Source organism: Mobula birostris, chromosome 32 (genome assembly GCF_030028105.1).
Source record: "Mobula birostris isolate sMobBir1 chromosome 32, sMobBir1.hap1, whole genome shotgun sequence".
In the NCBI taxonomy this organism is placed as follows: Eukaryota; Metazoa; Chordata; class Chondrichthyes; order Myliobatiformes; family Myliobatidae; genus Mobula; species Mobula birostris.
The window spans coordinates 20003927-20022556 of NC_092401.1; the positions used below are offsets into that span (position 1 = coordinate 20003927).

Consider the following 18630-nt stretch of genomic DNA (forward strand, 5'->3'; position numbering starts at 1 on the left):
AATTTACAACCCTCTGCAGCTTCTTTTGGTCCTGTGCAGTAGCCCCCGCCCCCATACCAGACAGTGATGCAGCCTGTCAGAATGCTCTCCACAGTACATCTATAGAAGTTCTTGAGTGTATTTGTTGACATACCAAATCTCTTCAAACTCCTAATGAAGTATAGTCACTGTCTTGCCTTCTTTATAACTGCATCGATATGTTGGAACCAGGTTAGACCCTCAGAGATCCTGACACCCAGGAACTTGAAGCTGCTCACTCTCTCCATTTCTGATCCCTCTATGAGGATTGGTATGTGTTCCTTCGTCTTACCCGTCCAGAAGTCTACAATCAGCTCTTTCGTTTTACTGACATTGAATGTCAGGTTGTTGCTGTGGCACCACTCCACTAGTTGGCACATCTCACCTGTACACCCTCTTATCACCATCTGAGATTCTACCAACAATGGTCGTATCATCAGCAAGTTTATAGATGGTATTTGAGCTATGCCTAGCCACACAGTCATGGGTATATAGAGAGAGAGTAGAGCAGTGGGCTAAGCACACACCCCTGAGGTGCACCAGTGTTGATCGTCGGCGAGGAGGATATGTTATCACCAATCCGGATAGATTGTGGTTTTCCGGTTAGGAATTTGAGGATCTGATTGCAGAGGTAGATACAGGTTCTGTAACTTCTCAATCAGGATTGTGGGAATGATGGTGTTAAATGCTGAGCTATAGATGATGAACTGCACCCTGACACAGGTGTTTGTGTCGTCCACATGGAGGGCCATTGAGATTGCATCTGCCATTGACCTATTGTGCTGATAGACAAATTTCATTTCTAACATACCGTCAGGTGAGATTGTGGGACACCTTCTGTCATTACTCACCTACAAGTCCTACGGCTGGACTCTCTCATGTCAGTCAAATTCGTCATTGGCAGATGAAAGAGAAGACAGCAACAAATGAAATTCAGTCTCAGATTTTTAATGTTAAAATAGATGATCATCTCTTGGGGGAAACAAGATTAAAACAATGCGACACCAGTCAAAACTCATCCACCAATTACTCTTATTATTTTTACAGGTCCCATCTTTTATCCAATTCCGATGTTAAACCAATTACAATTGAAATATTTGAACAGAATGCATTGTTTACATACACCGTGTGGAAGTGCAGATTGCGGCTCCCAGCACCGACACTCCTCTCTCCTCTCAAAGCCATCATACTGTGTGTCCACGACAGTGAAAAATTTCACAGCCGACTCAGAGACAAATAACCGCCCTCTGCCTCTGTCCTGTCCTGTCTCATGCTGATGGGTCCCAGAACTACCAGTAACCTCTGGGGGAGAATTTACGTGTGGCAAATATTTTTAAAATGGTGCTTTCTGTAAGCTTGTGAAGCAGGGGAATTAACCCAAATTTCCAAAAACTACAGACTCACTTTCAAGGACTCTGCATACAAGTCATGCCCTCAATATTACTTCTTATAATTTCTTTTCCATCTCTGCTGATTGATCTTCTTTTACACATTGGTCAGTCTTTCTGTGTAGGTTTTCATCAATTCTATTGTATTTCTTTGTTCTACTGTGACTATCTGCAAGAAAATGAATCTCGGGGTTGTACAAAATACATGCATTTTGATAACATATTTACTTTGAACTTTGAAATTGTGAGGTTCTAAAATTCCAGTGTTGCTAATCTACCCCACTTTATAAAAATAAGCTTTTATTTCCCTTCACATACAACAACATAACTTTAATGCTTTAATTCTTGACTTTTTTTTGCACAAAAGCTAGCAGGAACTAAGGAATTCACCCCAAAACCACTGGGTCTATTACACATGAGTGAGGCACACACACACAAACACACACGTATACGGAAAGACAGAGAAACAGGAAGAGATGCAGACAGAAAGGAAGGGGAGAGAGAGGGAGGGGAGAGAGGGGGAGGGGAGAGAGGGGGAGAGGAGAGAGGGGGAGGGGAGAGAGAGGGAGGGGAGAGAGAGGGGAGGGGAGGGGGAGGGAAGAGAGAGCGAGGGAAGGGAGAGGGACAGGGAGAGAAGGAGGGGAGAGGGAGGTAGACAGAGGGAGGGAGAGAGAAGGGGGGGAGAGGGGTGGTAGAGGGTGGCAGAGAGGGGAAGTGAGAGGGGGATTGAGAGGGAGGAGGGGAGAGAGGGGGAAGGGGAGGGAAAGGGGGAGAGTGGGTGGTAAAAGGTGGGTAGAGAGGAGGGAGGGGGAAGTGAGAGGGAGTAGTGAGCAGGGAGAGAAGGGGAGGGAAAGAGGTGAGGAGAGAGGGGAAGTGAGAGGGGAGAGTGAGCAGGGAGAGGGGGAAGGAAGGGGGGAGGGAGGTGGGAGAGAGAGGGACAGAGTGGGGAATGGGTGGCAGAGGGAGAAGGGAAGGGAGTGGGCAGAGCAAACTTGACATGGAGAGGGAGGGAGAGGGAGTGGTAGAGTGTAAAAGGGACTGATAATATTAAGTGAAAGATAGAAATGATAGAAAGCGGGAGGAAATAGGGAGGAGAGAGAGAAAGAGAGAGAGAAAAAGAGAGAAAGAGACAGGGAGAAAATCGAACATAAAAACGGCGTTCTAAAGGTGAGGCTGGTGTGAAGGGTCGGAAAGGCAAAACAACCCGACACAGACACTTCAGCTCAGAAGAGTGTGAGGTGTGCGATAATGCTGGTGTGGTGCTAGGATACAGCCTGGGACCGACTCTTATCTGACTGGTCTTTGGTGAGCAGCTTACTGAGACTGGGCTATCACCCAGAGGGTGAAGCAATCTTACGGAAAGGTAGATACAGCAACAATAAAGAGAAATCCTCAGCAAATATCCACTGACATTATCCAGAGGATCTTCATGCCTGTGTTCAGAGGAAATGTGCATGGCCTTAAATGGAGGTCAGCTTGGTACCTGGTACCTCTGTCAGTGCAGCACTCCCTCAGCGAGCTTCTCGTGAGGCGTAAACCCGAACGCCTGAGAGAGGCTGATGAGAAGTGTTTGAGAGAGGCTAAGGGATCCCCACGGAGCTCGTAACAGCGGCCCTCTCTCCTCTGACAAAGAGCATTATTGGGTTTAGTGGCTGTGACTGGGGCTTCCATCCTGCAGCACTGTCCTGTAAGCCTGGGCTCTGGCACTCTGATCTGCACAGAGAGGACATGCAAACAGGTGGGTGCAATTCAGCACACAACCACCTCCGGGTTTCCTCGACACAATCCACAGCAGATTGGCATGAGACCTCAGGGAAGGGGAATAAAGTGCAAGGAAGTACCGTTAGGAAAAAATCCTCACTGAAGTGCCACTGTGTACAAAAATACAGGCAGGGATTCCAAACCTCCAACAGTCTCCTGGAATCTGAATATAGCAACCAGAGCTAGCAAGCCCCTTTGAGATACCACAGGGCATGTCTTTCTCCCGTTAGAGTCATCCAGCAGGTCATGTCGTAACTCCCAGGAAATGACTGGTTTAGTACAAAACCCTCTGACACCAGAGGGAACGTTAAGAGAGCTGGCCATGAACTGATTATGAGTTTAAAAAACTCCAGAAGCTTAAAGCGGTTGCACACTCAGCCAGCTCCATTAAGGATAACAGCCTCCCCACCATCGAGGACATCTTCAAAAGGCATTGCCTCAAAAAAGGTGGTATCCATCATTAAGAACCCCCAAAACCCAGGACGTGCCATCTTCTCATTACAGGTCCACAATCCCTTATCCGAAATCCTTGGGGCCAGTTGCATTTTTGAATTTAGAATTTTTCAGATTTCAGACACCAAAATACCAAAAAACACCTATGCTCAGGTCCCTTATTTAACCTGTCTTAGTGCGGTTGTCTTTAGGACCCGGCAGTGCACCAAACCTATGCACATCCTCCCGTGTACTTTAAATCATCTCTAGATTACTTATAATACCTAATACAATGTAAATGCTATGTAAACAGTTGTTATACTGTATTGTTTAGGGAATAATGACAAGAAATAATTTTATTTCCAACGCAAACATTCAATAAAACATAAAAATATACAGCTTCAAACAAACCAAATCAAACACATGGTAAATGACTTATTGGAATAAATGTAGAACACCACTGTCACTATAAAACTTAAATAACTTGTCTTTCTGTTTATTTAAATCATATACAGTGATAGTTCCGACACTATTTTCTTCAGTCAGACGCCGCACAGACACACCACGATCAAGCTTCTGCAATAACTCCACTTTCTGCGTTATCGATAATGATAGATGCTTCCTTCTCTTTTTCTCGTTGTTACCCATAGGGGTATCTGCAGTTCTTTTTGACATTTTCACAGTGAAATTAAACACCAAGTCAACAGTGAACACAAAATATCAGCGAACAGCAAATGCACGTGTAACCAGTACGAACGCTGAGCCACAACTGACGTCTGGCGGCCTCTGCTAGTGCTGCCACGTCACACCTGAGTGACGTCAGCTGTTGGCAAAAAAAAGACTTCGGTTTTCGGAGCTTTTTGGATTTCAGAATTTCGGATAAAGGAATGTGCACCTGTACTACCATTTGAGAGGAGGTACGGGAGCCTGCAGACACCTGGCTCAACATTTTAGGAGCAGTTTCTAATCCTCCATCATCAGACATTGAGCCAATCCATGAACACTACCTATTTCTGCCTATATATATTTCTTATAGTATTTTTCTGTATTGCACTGTACTGCTGCAGAACAACACATTTTACAAGACACGTCAGCAATAATAAACCTGATTCTGATTAGGAAAGAGATAACATTTGGAAAACTCAAGTCCAGGACAGTCAACACACAAAGTGCTGGCAGAGCTCAGCGGGTCAGGCAGCATCCAGGAAGGAGAACAAACACTCGAGATTTCAGGCTGAGGCCCTTCAGAAGAATCAACTGTTTAAAAGGCACCTTTGGTGCAGTGATTTGTCCTAATGTCCAATAGGTTAAACAATCAAGACAGTTGAAAATTTAGCCAAGAAGCTCTTTTAAGGAGCATCTCAGAGACCGAGAGCAGGAGAGGTTTAGAGGGGAGAATGACAAGCCCATTGCCCAAGCAGGTGAAAGAGGATAGTCTCAGCAAGGGAATTCTTAGACTGGAGTGGTTCTCGGACACAAGAAGCAGCATGGACATGAAACAGATCCTCATCAAATATTGACTGCCGACGTTGGTGCTGCCAAGCGAGGAGGTTATTCCCTGCAGTGAGCAAAGCAGGCAAGACCTGACACGAGTTTGGTTGCTGCAAACATAAATCACAGGACTAGAAAAGCTGGGGTTGACAGGGATAATAAATCAGCCATGATGTAATAGCAGAGCAGGCTCAATGACATCATTCTGCTCTTACCTCTTGTGGTCTGACAGGAATCTGTTACAGTTAGCAGGTACAATAACAACTTTTCAAACACAGTTGGACAGGTACATGGAAAGGTTCAGGCAGTTAAGGGTCAACCACAGGCAAATGGGACCAGCTTGGATGGGGCATTTTGGTCAGCAGAGACCAGTTGGTCTGAAGGCCCTGCTTTCATACTGTATGACTCTATGACCAAATTAAATTAAAGAAATAAGACAGATTAATTGGATTGGTTAGTATAGGTACACTGGTATTACTGCCCAATGACAGTAGTCCTTTGGTAAGTTGCCTTACAGCTAAAAGCAAAAGAAATCTCAAAGCATTCAGCAATGAAATGTGGATCACCTCTCAGGAATGGATCACTGCTCAGGAACGATCACCGCCCAGGGATAGATCACTGGCCCAGGAACGGATCACCACCCAGGAACAGATCATAAAAAGAGCCACTCACTCAAGCCACAGATAAAGAGAACGCCAAGTGATACATAGAAAAAAAATTCACAGCTTCAACTTTTCACTTGAAGCAGCTAATTATAGATCAAATGAACACACACACACACACACACACACACACACACACACACACACACACACACACAAGAGTAATCACTCCTCCCTCACACCTCCCTGACCACACAGACACACAGAGTAATCACTCCTCTGTCACACCTCCCTGACCACACAGCAGACACACAGACACACAGAGTAATCTCTCCTCCCTCACACCTCCCTTGACTGGTCATTGGAAGGAAATATCCATCACCTGGGAACAGAACGCAAGGGTCGATCATTTAAATGTTAATTTACATGGAATTAAAGCATGTATTTGTTTTGCAAATTTTCTCCTTCTTGGGTGGGTGAATTTCAGCAAGACCACCCTCAGAGAAACTATCACCTCGGGTTGGCTCCTATTCCCTCCCCAAGGCCCTCCTGCCCAGGGGACTAACTGAGGGCAGGCTGCACGACACAACGGCACTCAGAATTCACCACTAATCATCGTTATCATTGTTCACACTGTCTGACTTCTCTGTCAAATCCTCATCTTCCTCAGTCCCGTCTTCGTACTCGCCGTCCGTCTCACGGAGGTCCTCTGCGATGATGTCATCCACGAGGTACTCTATCAGACTGCCCTGACTAAGGCAGGTGTTGATGGTGGAGCCCGTGCTGACGTGCAGTGGACTTGGGTACAGCACCTTCGGGAGGCCTCTACGTTGCCGACTGCGCGGGTGAACGCAGTGGATGCCAGGAATGTGAGGTTCTGGGCAGGGAGAGAGATGAGCATCACTGAAATCAGCCATGATGGAATGGCAGAGCAGACTTGAATGGCCACAGAACCTAATTCTGCTCATATGCTTTATGGAAAGGGTTGCAATCCTCTAGCACAAAAGCTGCTGGCGGAACTCAGCAGGTCAGGCAGTACTTGCGGAGGGAAACGGACAGTCAACATCTGGGACTGAGATCCTTCCTCCTCGTGCAGGTATCAAACTCAAAAGAGCAACTGTCCATTTTCCTCCGCAGATGCTGCCCGACCTGCTGAGTTTTTCCAGCATCTTTTGTGTTGCTCCTGATTCCAGCATCTCTTGTGTCAGAACGTTAGAAAGAACGCAGTAGGTAGTAAAGAAGAAAGAAATGGTAAAACCACTCCCTCACAGCCACACAGACCTGGGTTCAATCCTAATCTGGTAGGGGTGAGTACAATATCATCTAAATAGCTTAATGGATCGGAAATGTTTAGGGTATGGGCAAAGACGTAGGCAAATAAGAGTTAGTCAGCACGGGTTAGAGGGCCGAGTGGCTTGTTTCATGCTGTATGATTCTATGGCCTGGGAAATTTAAGTGTACTAGCCATTTAACCTCCTGCTGGTCCATCACTCAAGGCTGAATTTTTGCTTACTCGTCGTTACTCTGCAGGAAGCAGCAACTGCAGAAGAAAACGTCACTGATGGGGGAGAGGAACTGAGTAATGGAGAGGGGTTAAGCAGGATGGGGTTTTTTTCCAGTGGAGTGTAGAAGAATTGGAAGTGATGTTGTGGAGGTGTAGAATATCATGCGAGGCATAGATATTTTGTTTTACGTGCTGTGGGTGTGGGTGCACCCGAAGGACATTCTTTCATCTGGTTCTACATATGTACAGTCAGATGACAATAAACTTGAAATTGTACTGGACAGGGTAAACACGCAGCCATTTACCAGGATTGGAGGACCAAGAACTAGTGGGCACAGGTTTCAGGTGAGAGGAGGCAGATCTCACAGGAACCTGACGGGAAATGTTTTCACACTCAGAGTGGTCCGCATATGGAAAGAGCTGCAGGAGGAAGCGATCGGCGCAGGTACATTAGCAACTTTTAAAAAGACACTTGGGTAGTAAAAGTTTAGAGGGAAATGCACCAAACATAGGCAAATGGGGTTAACTTGGATGTGAACCTCAGTCGTGTGGACCCCTTCGGCCAAAAGATCTGGCTGCATGTTGTATAGCTCACTTTTGAACATTTTTGAACAAATTTGTCTTTAAGTACTCCAGCTTCCTTTAAGGACTGCACTGCTTTAGTAGTACAATCACTCAAGCAAATTCGTTAGTGTAGGTACACTGGTATTACTGCCAGTGACAGTTTCGTTAGGAGAACATCACACTCAACTCGAGTGACTACCACTCGATAATCCCACCTAGTCTTTCAGTGTCCTGCTGTAGTTACCCAGCCCATTCCCCACTTGCAGGTTCCCTTCCCCAGTTCCCACATTCAGTCATGTCCTCCCGCAATCAGGGCAGTGCCATCTCCATTCTTTGTCCCTCCCTTTCATCCCAATTTACCAGGATCCATTATTTATAATCTTCAGCATGTAGGTGCTTAATTTACCCTGTTTCTCTGGTGTCCTCTGCAAACACTTCCAACTAATTCCTCAACTTCCCATTCACAGGGACCCTCTCCCTCCCCCTCCCCCTCACACCAGTTACTTTGACCCTCTCCCTCCCCATCCCCCTCACACCAGTTACTGTGACCCTCCCCTTACATCAGAATCTCTATGAACCCCAGCTGAGGGGGCTGGGATGGACAACAGCCAACAGGAAAGATGGCTGAAGGGTCACCCCTCCAATGCAGGCTTGGACCCACCTCTGCGGTTGTAGCAGTCCTCCGCGAAGCAGCTGTGTGGTTTGGAACTGCGCGGTCCCAGACTCTTCTTTGGTGGGAGGATACGGGTGGGAGTCACACGGCTTTGGCACCTGTAGCACGGCGCAGGGACACCCATCTGGCCAAATCCCCTGCAGAGGAACAGGAAGTGGGTGAAGGAGAGCTCGAGCAAGCGGTGGGAGAGATGGGTAGTCTGCAAAGAGAGTGACCCCGAAATGGGGCAAGGGTGATGCAGTAGCGCTGGACTGGTAGGTGTCAGAGAGGCCGGAGTGCACCTTGGAGACCATGCAGGAGAGATGCGATCACCCGGGGGGGGGGGTTCGGACAAGGAGCGTGGGAGAACGTGCTCCTGTTAGGACATGCAGTAGAAGTGCAGTCGCCACGGGAATGGTGCAGAAGGGGCACGCGCACCACAGAGATGGTGCAGGATCGCATAGGCAGCACAGGGCTGTGTGGAATTGCATACACAGAACAGGGCTGCGCAGGAGTGCATACGCAGCACAGGGTTGTGCAGATTTGCAAACACAGAACAGGGCTGCGCAGAATTGCACACACACAACAGGGCTGCGCAGGATTGTATACGCAGCACGGGGCTGTGCGGAATTGCATACACAGAACAGGGCTGCGCAGGAGTGCATATGCAGCACAAGGAAGAGGACAAACGGAAATCAGGGAAAAGCACACACAGCAAGGGGACCATGCAAGAGAGGTGCGTGCCTTGGAGAAGGTGCAGAAGGGCCTTTACATCTTGAAGACGGCACTCGAGACAAGCGCTCCTGAATTTAAAGAAAAAAGCCCACTGCCCCGTCCCCACCTTTGTTTGAAGTTAGGTTGATCATGCTATTCATCGTACCCAAAGGCGTGGCCACACTCTTGGCAGTGGAACTCCGCGTAACCCCACATCTTGTCGTAAGGCACTGGGTCGTACTTTTTCCCGCACCCGTGACACCTGGACACCTGTGGGGAGAGATCAGCACCATCACCTGCCATGAGTATGCAGGAGAGAATGTGCCTCCTTGTTACCAAAACACCTGGGTCAGAAACTCCCTTCCCAGTAGCTGCTATCTCAGTACTGGATAATCACCAAGGATCATCACCTTGTCATGGTGGAGAGACTTATGGGCTCCTGAGATCTCGAGAGTGCTGCTGTCCAGAGCTTAGCTCCTGCAAAGGTCACCCATGGTGAAAGTGAAAGCAGGAGGTTCTAGTCAAGGAGCAATCTAACCAAGACCTCAACAGTGGAGGTGGTGGAGGACGGTGGCACATCACACTGGTGGAAAGCTGCAGTAGTGAAGGGTCCCCGGTCATCTTGCACTCCATGTCACTGGAACCTGACCCCGATCAGCCAAGGACTACATGGTGGCTGCCCGTGCATCAGCCTCCCCACGTGAAACAAATTCACGTACAGGCTTCCTCCAGTAAGGAAATCTGCCCTAACGTTATGATCTGTGGTGACCAGCAAGTGGCGAAGGAGAAAGGACTGTGAGGTCTGGACCAGAATATGTGGATCCTGGATTATCTTCTGCAGCCACCTGAGGACCCACCAATAGACAACCCCTTAGGAGAACATCACACTCAACTCGAGTGACTACCACCAGATAATCCCACCTAGTTTTTCAGTGTCCTGCTGTAGTTACCCAGCCCATTCCCCACTTGGAGGTTCCCTTCTCCAGTTCCCACATTCAGTCATGTCCTCCCCCAATCAGGGCAGTGCCATCTCCATTCTTTGTCCCTCCCTTTCATCCCAATTTACTGGGATCCATTATTTATAATCTTCAGCATGTAGGTGCCTAATTTACCCTCTTTCTCTGGTGTCCTCTGCAAACACTTCCAACTAATTCCTCAACTTCCCATTCACAGGGACCCTCTCCCTCCCCGGCATCACCCTAGCTATTAGGACCCTCTCCTCCCACACCCCCCCAACCCAGTCATAGAAGAGAAACAGGCCATTCAGCCCACCTAGTCTGCACAAAACCATTAATCTGCCTAGCCCCATCAACCTACACTCAGACCACAGCCCTCCATACCCCTCTCATCCATGTACCTATCCAAATTTCTCTTTAATGTTGAAATTGACCCTGCATTCACCACTTATGTTGACAGTTCATTCCATAATCTCACCAGCTTCTGAGTGAAGAATTTCCCCCTCATGTTCACCTTTTGCTCCCAACCTATGATCGCTAGTCTCGCCCAACCTAATGGAAAAATGATGCTCGCATTTGCCCTATATATACCCCCTCATAATTTTGTATACCTCTATCAAATCTCCCCTTAGACTTCTAAGTTTTAGGGGATAAAGTCCTTACCCTATTCAACCTTTGACTCAGGTCCTCAAGTCCCAGCAACATCCTTATAAATTTTCTCTGCATTCTTTCACTCTTATTTACGTTTTTCCTGTTGGTTAGATATGACCCACCACGCACAAAGCAATATTAACTATCCCTAATCAGTCCCTGTCTATCCAAATACTTAAATATCTGGTCCCTTAGAATACCTTCCAATAACTTTCCCACTACTGATGTCAGGCTCACCAGCCTATAATTCCCTGCTTTATTTTTAGAGCCTTTCTAAAACAATAGAACAACATTGTCTATCCGCCAATCCTCCAGCACCTCATGTGCGGCTGAGGAAGGTTTAAATATCTCCGCTTGGGCCCCTGAAATTTTTGCACTAACCTCCCACAGGGTCTGAGTTGTCAGGCCCTGGGGATTGATCCAACCTAATTTGCCTTGACGACAAACACCCCCTCCTCCGTAATGTGTACAGGGTCCATGATCTCGCTGCCTAATTTAGAAACTCTGTCCATCTTTCGAGTAAATACAGATGCAAAATATCCATTTAAGATCTCTGTCATCTATTTGGGCTCCGCGTATTTATTAGCACTCCGATCTTGCAGGGGACCAATTTTGTTCCTTGTTATCCTTTTGCTCTGAATGTATCTGTAGAAGCCCTTAAGGATCTCCTTCACCATGTCTGCTAGAGCAACTCCATGTCTTCATTTAGCCCTCCTGATTTCCTTCTCTTGTATTTCTTATACTCCTCAACTACCTCATTTGTTCCTGCCTGCCTGTACCTGCTACGCACCTCCTTCTTTTTCTTAACCAGGGCTTCAGCATCTCTCAAAAACCAACGTTCTGTAAACCTGTAATCCTTGCCTTTCTGGAACATATTTCACTTTAGAAAGATTCCCATTTACGACGTACACCTTCGCCAGAAAGCAACCTGTCTCAATCCAAGCACCTTCCAGTTCCCTATGATACCATCAAATCAGGCCTTTCTCCTATGTAGAATCTCAACCCGAAGGCCAGACCTATCCTTTTCCATAATTACCTTGAAACAAATGGCATTATGATCACTAGATGCAAGGTGTTCCCCAACACAAACTTCTACACCTGCCCTGTCTCTTTCTCTAATAGAAGATCGAGTATCACATTCTCCCAAGTTGGGTCTTCTATGTACTTATTAAGCAAACCTTCATGAACGCATTTGACAAACTCTTTCCCATCCAGCCCTTTTACAGTATGGGAGTCCCAGTCAATATGTAGAAAGTTAAAATCATCTACTATCACAACCTTACGTTTTGTGCAACAAATTTGCTTCTCTAAGTCCCGCAGACTGTTGGGTGGTCTATAATATAATCCCAATAAAATGGTAAAACCTTTCTATTCCTCAGATCTACATATAATGCCTCAATGGACGAGCTCTCCAACCTGTCCTCACTGAGTACTGCCATGACATTTTCCCAACTAATAATGTGACCCCTCATCTTATAATCCCTCCCGCTCTATCACATCTAAAACAATGGAACCCTGGAACATTAAGTTGTCAGTTCTGCCCCTCCTGCAACCAAGTATCACTCATGGCCACACTATAATAATCCTATGTGCTGACCCATGCAGTAAGCTCTTCCATCTTTCCGATGATACTCCTTGCACGGAAATATATGCAGCTCAAAACCTTAGTCCCACCACGCTCAACTTTCTGACTCCTGACTTGGTGTGCATTCCTAAGAACATCTTTCTCCACAACCACTCCTCCATTTGTTCTGACACTCTGGTTCCCATCCCCCAGTAACTCTAGTGTAAACTTCTCCCACCCCCATGCAGCACTAGCAAACTTTCCTACCAGGACATTAGCTCCCCCCCACCCCCGAGTCCAGGTGCAAACTGTCCCTTCTGTACTGGACCCCAGAAGGGAGCCCAATGATCCAAAACTCTGAAACCCTCCCTCCTGCACCAACCCCCTCAGCAACGTGTTAAACTGCATGACCTTTCCAGTTCTGGCCTCAGTAGCATGTGGCAGGGGTAACAGTCCTGAGACCACAATCCAGGAGGTCCTGTCCTTTAACTTGGCACCTAATTCCCGAACACCCTTTGCAGGACCTCGTCATCCAACATATCCATGTTATTGGTACTGACATGGACCACAGCCTCTGGCTGCTCACCCTCCCATTTAAGAATGCTGTGGACCCGATCCGAGACATCCCTGATCCTAGCACTTAGGAAGCAACAAGCATCCAGTAATCTCGTTCTCACCCACAGAACCTCCTTTCTCTTCCCCAACCAACAAATCCCCCATCACTACAGCTCACCTGTTCTCTCCCCTCCCCTTCCCTTCCAAGTCACAGGTGCAGACTCAGTGTCAGAGTCCTGCTGGCTACTGCTTTTCCCCAGGAGGTCATTTCCCCACATCATCACCCCCCCCCCACCACCACCACCACCCACCCCAACAGTATGAAAAGCAGTATATTTATTATTGAGGGGAAATGGCCACAGGGGTACTCTGCAGCGGCTGCCTATTCCCTTTCCCTCTGTCACTGGGATTCTCCCCTCTTACCCCACCCAACACCAAGAGACACCCAACTGCAATTATCACTAACTCCCTGGTCTATTGATGCACCTTCAATTACTCCAAAAGACTGAAGTAGGGTAAATACTGAAAGGCTTTTATTCGCAGTAAAATGTGACTTCCAGCACGCTGAGTGTCTGCCCCTGGACTGAGGAGGGGGGGCAAGGCAAAATCGCCTTTATTCAGGGGTCTGTGGGAGGAGCTACAGGGGCAGTCAGCAGAAGGGCGTGTCCAGTTACAACATATATATATGGTTTACCACACCCATTACATTTATGTTCAGGAGATTCAGAATTGTCATCCAGATGCTTTTTAAATACCGTCAGTGACTTTCCTTCCACCATTTTCTCCGGTTATGTCTTCTGGACGAAAGAGAAAAGGTCTCTCTCACACCCCCTCCTAATCTCCTAACCCTTGCCCTAAATCTAAATCCTGTATTTAAACCCAGAGTTGTTGGCAAGTTTACCATGGGCGGGGAGGCAATGCACCTGCTCTAGTTTACATCAACGGTGCTGAGGTCAAGAGGGCTGAGAGCTGCAAGCTCCTAGGAGTGGACATCACCAATAACCTGTCCTGTTTCAACCACGTAGAAGTTGGTTTCTTGACCTCACGACCTATCTCATTATGACCTTGCACCTCATCCTCTGCCTGCTGTGCACTTTCTCTGTAAGTCTTACACTTTATTCTCTGTTCTGTTTTGCTGTTAGCCTTGTACTACCCCAATGCACTGATGTGATGAATAATGCGTGTGCACGGCATGCAAAACTAAGTTTTTCACTGTACCTCAGTACCTCTGACAATATTAAACAATTGTCACTTGAGGGATCACCTTTCAGCTTACACAAGATGGTTAATGGTTCGGAGCACAGACAGTGACCAGCAGAAGTCCCTTGGTCCTACCTGTTTCCTTGCAGGAACTCTCCTCCACCAAAACCTGTCACACAGGCTACAGGAGAACTGCCGGTCCTCATGCGGAATTGATCTCGCATTCGCCAAGTTAAACTTCGCCAAGTTCTTCACTGTCAACTCCGACACGATATTCTGGATATGGCAGCAGGGACAAAAGGAAAACAAGCTTTCAACAAGTGCTGCAACCTCTGTCCAAAACCATTCATTTTGCCTGCCAACTGCCTCAGCAGGCCATACATGGTGTTACTGGGGGAGGCTGGTTCATCCCAACCAAATTGTCACCAGGAGTACACTCAGTGTCCACTTTATCAGATACATCCTATATGTTCATGGCCTACTGCTGCTGTACCCCATCCACGTCAAAGTTCGATGTGTTGTGCACTCAGGGATGTTCCTCTACAAACCACTGTTATAATGCGTGGTTATTTCAATTACTGTCAGCTTGAACCAGCCATTCTCCTCTGTCCTCTCTCAAGAGAGCTGAGAGCTGCAAGCTCCTAGGAGTGGACATCATCACTAGCGTGTTCTGGTTCAACCACGTAGAAGTTGGTTTCTTGACCTCATGATCTATCTCATGATGGCCTTGCACCTTGTTACCCACCTGCCCTGCACTTTCTCTGTAAGTCTTACACCTACTGAGAGAGGAGCTTGCCCAGGTGGATTGGAGGAGGATACTGGCAGGGATGATGGCAGAGCAGAGATGGCTGATGCTTCGAGGAATAGTTCACAAGGCGCAGGATAGATATGTCCCACAGAAGAAGCAGCTTTCAAATGGCAGGGGTAGGCAACCATGGCTGACAAGGGAAGTTAAGGACTGCATAAAAGCCAAGGAAAGGGCATCTTAGGTATTAAAAGTAAGACGGAAGTTGGATGATTGGGAAGCTTTTAAAATCCAACAAACGGCAACTAAAAAAGCTATAACAAGGGAAAAGATGAAATATGAGGGCAAACTAGTCAATAATATAAAGCAGGATACCAAAAGTTTTTTCAGTTATATAAAGAGTAAAAGGGAGGTGAGAGTTGATATTGGACCTCTGGAAAATGATGCTGGTGAGGTAGTAATGGGGAACAAAGAAATGGCAGATGAACTTAGTAAGTACTTTGGTTCAATCTTCACTGTGGAAGACACTAGCTGTGTGCCAGAGATCTGTGAGTGGCAGGGAGCAGGAGTGAGTGCTATTGCTATTACAAAGGAAAAAGTGTTAGGCAAATCCAAAGGTCTTAAGGTGGATAAGTCACCTGGACCAGACGGACTACATCCCAGAGTCCTGGGAGAAGTTGCTGAAGGGATAATGGACGCATTGGTCATGATCTTTCAAGAATCATTTGATTCTGGCCAGTGGTGTTCCTCAGGGGTCAGTATTGGGTCCGCTCCTTTTCACATTGTTTGTCAATGATTTAGATAATGGAATTGATAGCTTTGCGGCAAAGTTTGCAGATGATACCAAGACAGGTGCCGGGGTAGCCAGTGCTCAGGAAGCAATGCATTTGCAGCGGGGCTTCAGACAAATGGGCAAAAAAGTGGCAGATGGAATGCCATGTTGGGAAATGTTTGATAAATGTGTTCCTTTTTGGTAAAAGGAGCAATACTGCAGACTATTATCTAAATGGGGAAAATGTTCAAACATCAGAGGCGCAGAGGGACTTAGGAGTCCTCGTGCAAGACTCCCAGAAGGTTAATTTACAGCTTGAATCTGTGGTAAGGCAGGCAAATGCAATGTTGGCATTTACTTCAAGGGCAAAAGAAAATAAAAGCAAGGATATAATGCTGAGCCTTTATAAGACACTAGTCAGGCCGCGCTTGGAGTATCGTCAACATTTTTGGACCCTATATCTCAGAAAGGATGTGTTGTCATTGGAGAGAGTCCAGAGGAGATTCATGAGGATGGTTTTGGGAATGAAAGGGTTAACATATGAGAAGCGTTTGGCAGCTTTGGGACTGTACTCACTGCAATTTAGAAGAATGCGTGGGATCTCATTGAAACGTACTGAATGTTGAAAGGACTAGATAAGGTGGATGTGCAGAGGATGTTTCCTATGGTGGGCATATCCAGAACTAGAGGGACAGCTTCAAAATTGAGCGGTGAACTTTTAGAACAGAGTTAAGGAGGAATTTGTTTTTAGCCAGAAAATAGTGAATAGGATATGGTGAGAAGGCAGGTGTATGGGGTTGAGTAGGATCTGGGATCAGCCATGATGGAATGGTGGAGCAGATTTAATGGGTTGAATGACCTAATTCTGCTCCTGTGTCTTATGGTCTTATTAACTAGGCATTTTTGACCACAGAAGTATTACTCACTGTTTCTCGTTTCTCGCACCATTCTCTGTAAATTCTAGACAATGTTGTGCATAAAAATCCCAGTTGATCATCAGTTTTTGAGATACTCAAACCACTCCTTCTGGCACGAACAATCATTCCACGATCAAAGTCATTTGGATCACATTTCTTCCCCATTCTGATGTTTGGTCTGAACACCAACTGAACCTCTTGACCATGTCTGCATGCTTTTATGTATTGTTGCTGCCACGTGGTTAGCTGATTAGATTTTTTTAGACAGTTTTTTCTATATTATTATGTATTGCGGTGTAATACGTCCACAAAGTAAACAAATTTCATAACATATGCTGGTAATATTAAACCTGATTTTGACTCTGATTTGCACTAATGAGTAGGTGTACAGGTGTACCTAATAAAGTGGCCATTGAGTATATACTAGGGTTTAAACCAGTGTATGTCAGATATAGAGAGATCTCCAGGAACTTGTCAGTATTTACATGAGATCATTTAGCTATGTCAATATTTACTGGGATCATCAACAATGCGTTAGTATTTATATAAAGTTACATCAAGTATGCCCATATTTACGGGGGGGGGGTGCAGTCACCAGGAAGGGGTCAGTATTTACCTCTATACACCATTGTAATGAATTAATCTGTATGGGCAATACTCAATTCAAGTTTTTCACCACAGATTGGTACATGTGACAATAATAAACCAATTTACCAATTTACAGTATAGGGGGGTCACAGGGAATATGTCAGTGTTTACAGGGGCTCATCTTGAGTTTGTCTCCAAATCTCCAAATTCCAACACACACAAGGTGACTCCCAATAAATGCTACATGCTTCGTATTTATTGGGGGAGGGGGTCACCCTGTGTGTGCCATAACTTATATGGGTCAAGGAGATTGTGTAAGTATGGGGGGGGGGGGAGCTACTGCACAAGATTGAAATAAGCTGCGGAGAGTTCCCCATCATGGGGAACTAGCGTCCATAGTATCCAGGACATCTTCAAGGAGCGGCGCCTCAAAAAGGCGGCATTCATCATTAAGGACCCCATCACCCAGGTCATGCCTCATTCTCATTGCTACCATCAGGAAGGAGGTACAGAAGCCTGAAGGCAAACACTCAACAATTCAGGAACAGCTTCTTCCCCCTGCCATCCAATTTCTGTATGGACATTGAACCTATGATCACTACCAAACTACTCTTTTAAGTTTTATTTTTGCACTACTTGTTTAATTTAACTATTTAATATATATACTTACTGTGATCCACAGCTTTTTTTTCTATTATTATGTATTGCATTTGTAAGGGGGTTTCGTCTTTATGTTACTGTGTAGGCTAATTAAAATGGCTTCTTTGTTATGTTATACTTGGGAATGCTTCTTTGTTATGTTAAACGCTGAGAAAGCTTTGTGCTAGCAGCTTGTTTTGGGTTAGGCGGTGATATGAAGATGTTACGAACCAATTGGGATATTTGTTATGATTTTGGTGTATTTGAAGATACTGTATGCGCGGGGTTTTGGGGCAGAAGGCGGGAAAGAAAGACAGAGGATGGACTAGGTGCTGTGAGTCCGCTAATGGAGTCGGACCCCAAGGAGGGCATTCGGCGAGGAGAGGAGACGGAGACGGACTCGTGTGGAGCGTCTGCTCGACCACCGTTGTTGGTCCCAGGCGGCCGGTCAAGGTGGTCCGAAGGGTCGCAGGGTGAAGAAGAAGGGTCCTGAGCTCCAACTGTTTGTGCACGAAGAGACTGAACTTTGATAAGTGTGGTGCCTTTTATTTTCCTTTTATATTTTATTCTCTATTAATTATATAGTTCCAGTAATATCTATAAATTGTAAATCATTTAATCGCAGGCACTCAATATTTATAGAAAGTGACTGGGGAGAGTGCCAGTATAAATAAGAAGGGTGGAGGTTACCTCAAATTTGGCAGTTTTATATGGGGGGCACTAGTAACATGCCAGTAGTCACTGGAATTCGCTTGGATAATATCAGTAATTCCAGTGGTTCACTGGGAGTATGTCACTGTCTACAGGCCTCAAGTGCTTGCCCATAATGTACCTGGGTTTCATTTCCTAAGTTACAGAGAAAGGTTGAACAAGTTGGGTCTTTATTCTTTGGAATGTAGAAGGTTGAGGGGGGACTT

At 46.2% G+C, this 18630-nt stretch overlaps 1 protein-coding gene across 2 annotated transcripts in view; it reads right to left on the minus strand.

Annotated features, from left to right (window-relative positions):
* Positions 1–2106: 2106 nt before the first annotated feature.
* Positions 2107–18630, minus strand: part of shfl (shiftless antiviral inhibitor of ribosomal frameshifting) — a 39931-nt gene continuing 23407 nt past the window's right edge. For both annotated transcript variants that reach the window (XM_072248580.1, XM_072248579.1), the window contains 4 exons: positions 14188–14328; positions 9293–9396; positions 8422–8570; positions 2107–6569 (listed from right to left, as the gene is read on the minus strand). In XM_072248580.1, coding sequence (XP_072104681.1) covers positions 6301–6569; positions 8422–8570; positions 9293–9396; positions 14188–14328 — 663 coding nt within the window. In that variant the 3' untranslated portion in view covers positions 2107–6300. The remainder of the gene's footprint in view (positions 6570–8421; positions 8571–9292; positions 9397–14187; positions 14329–18630) is intronic.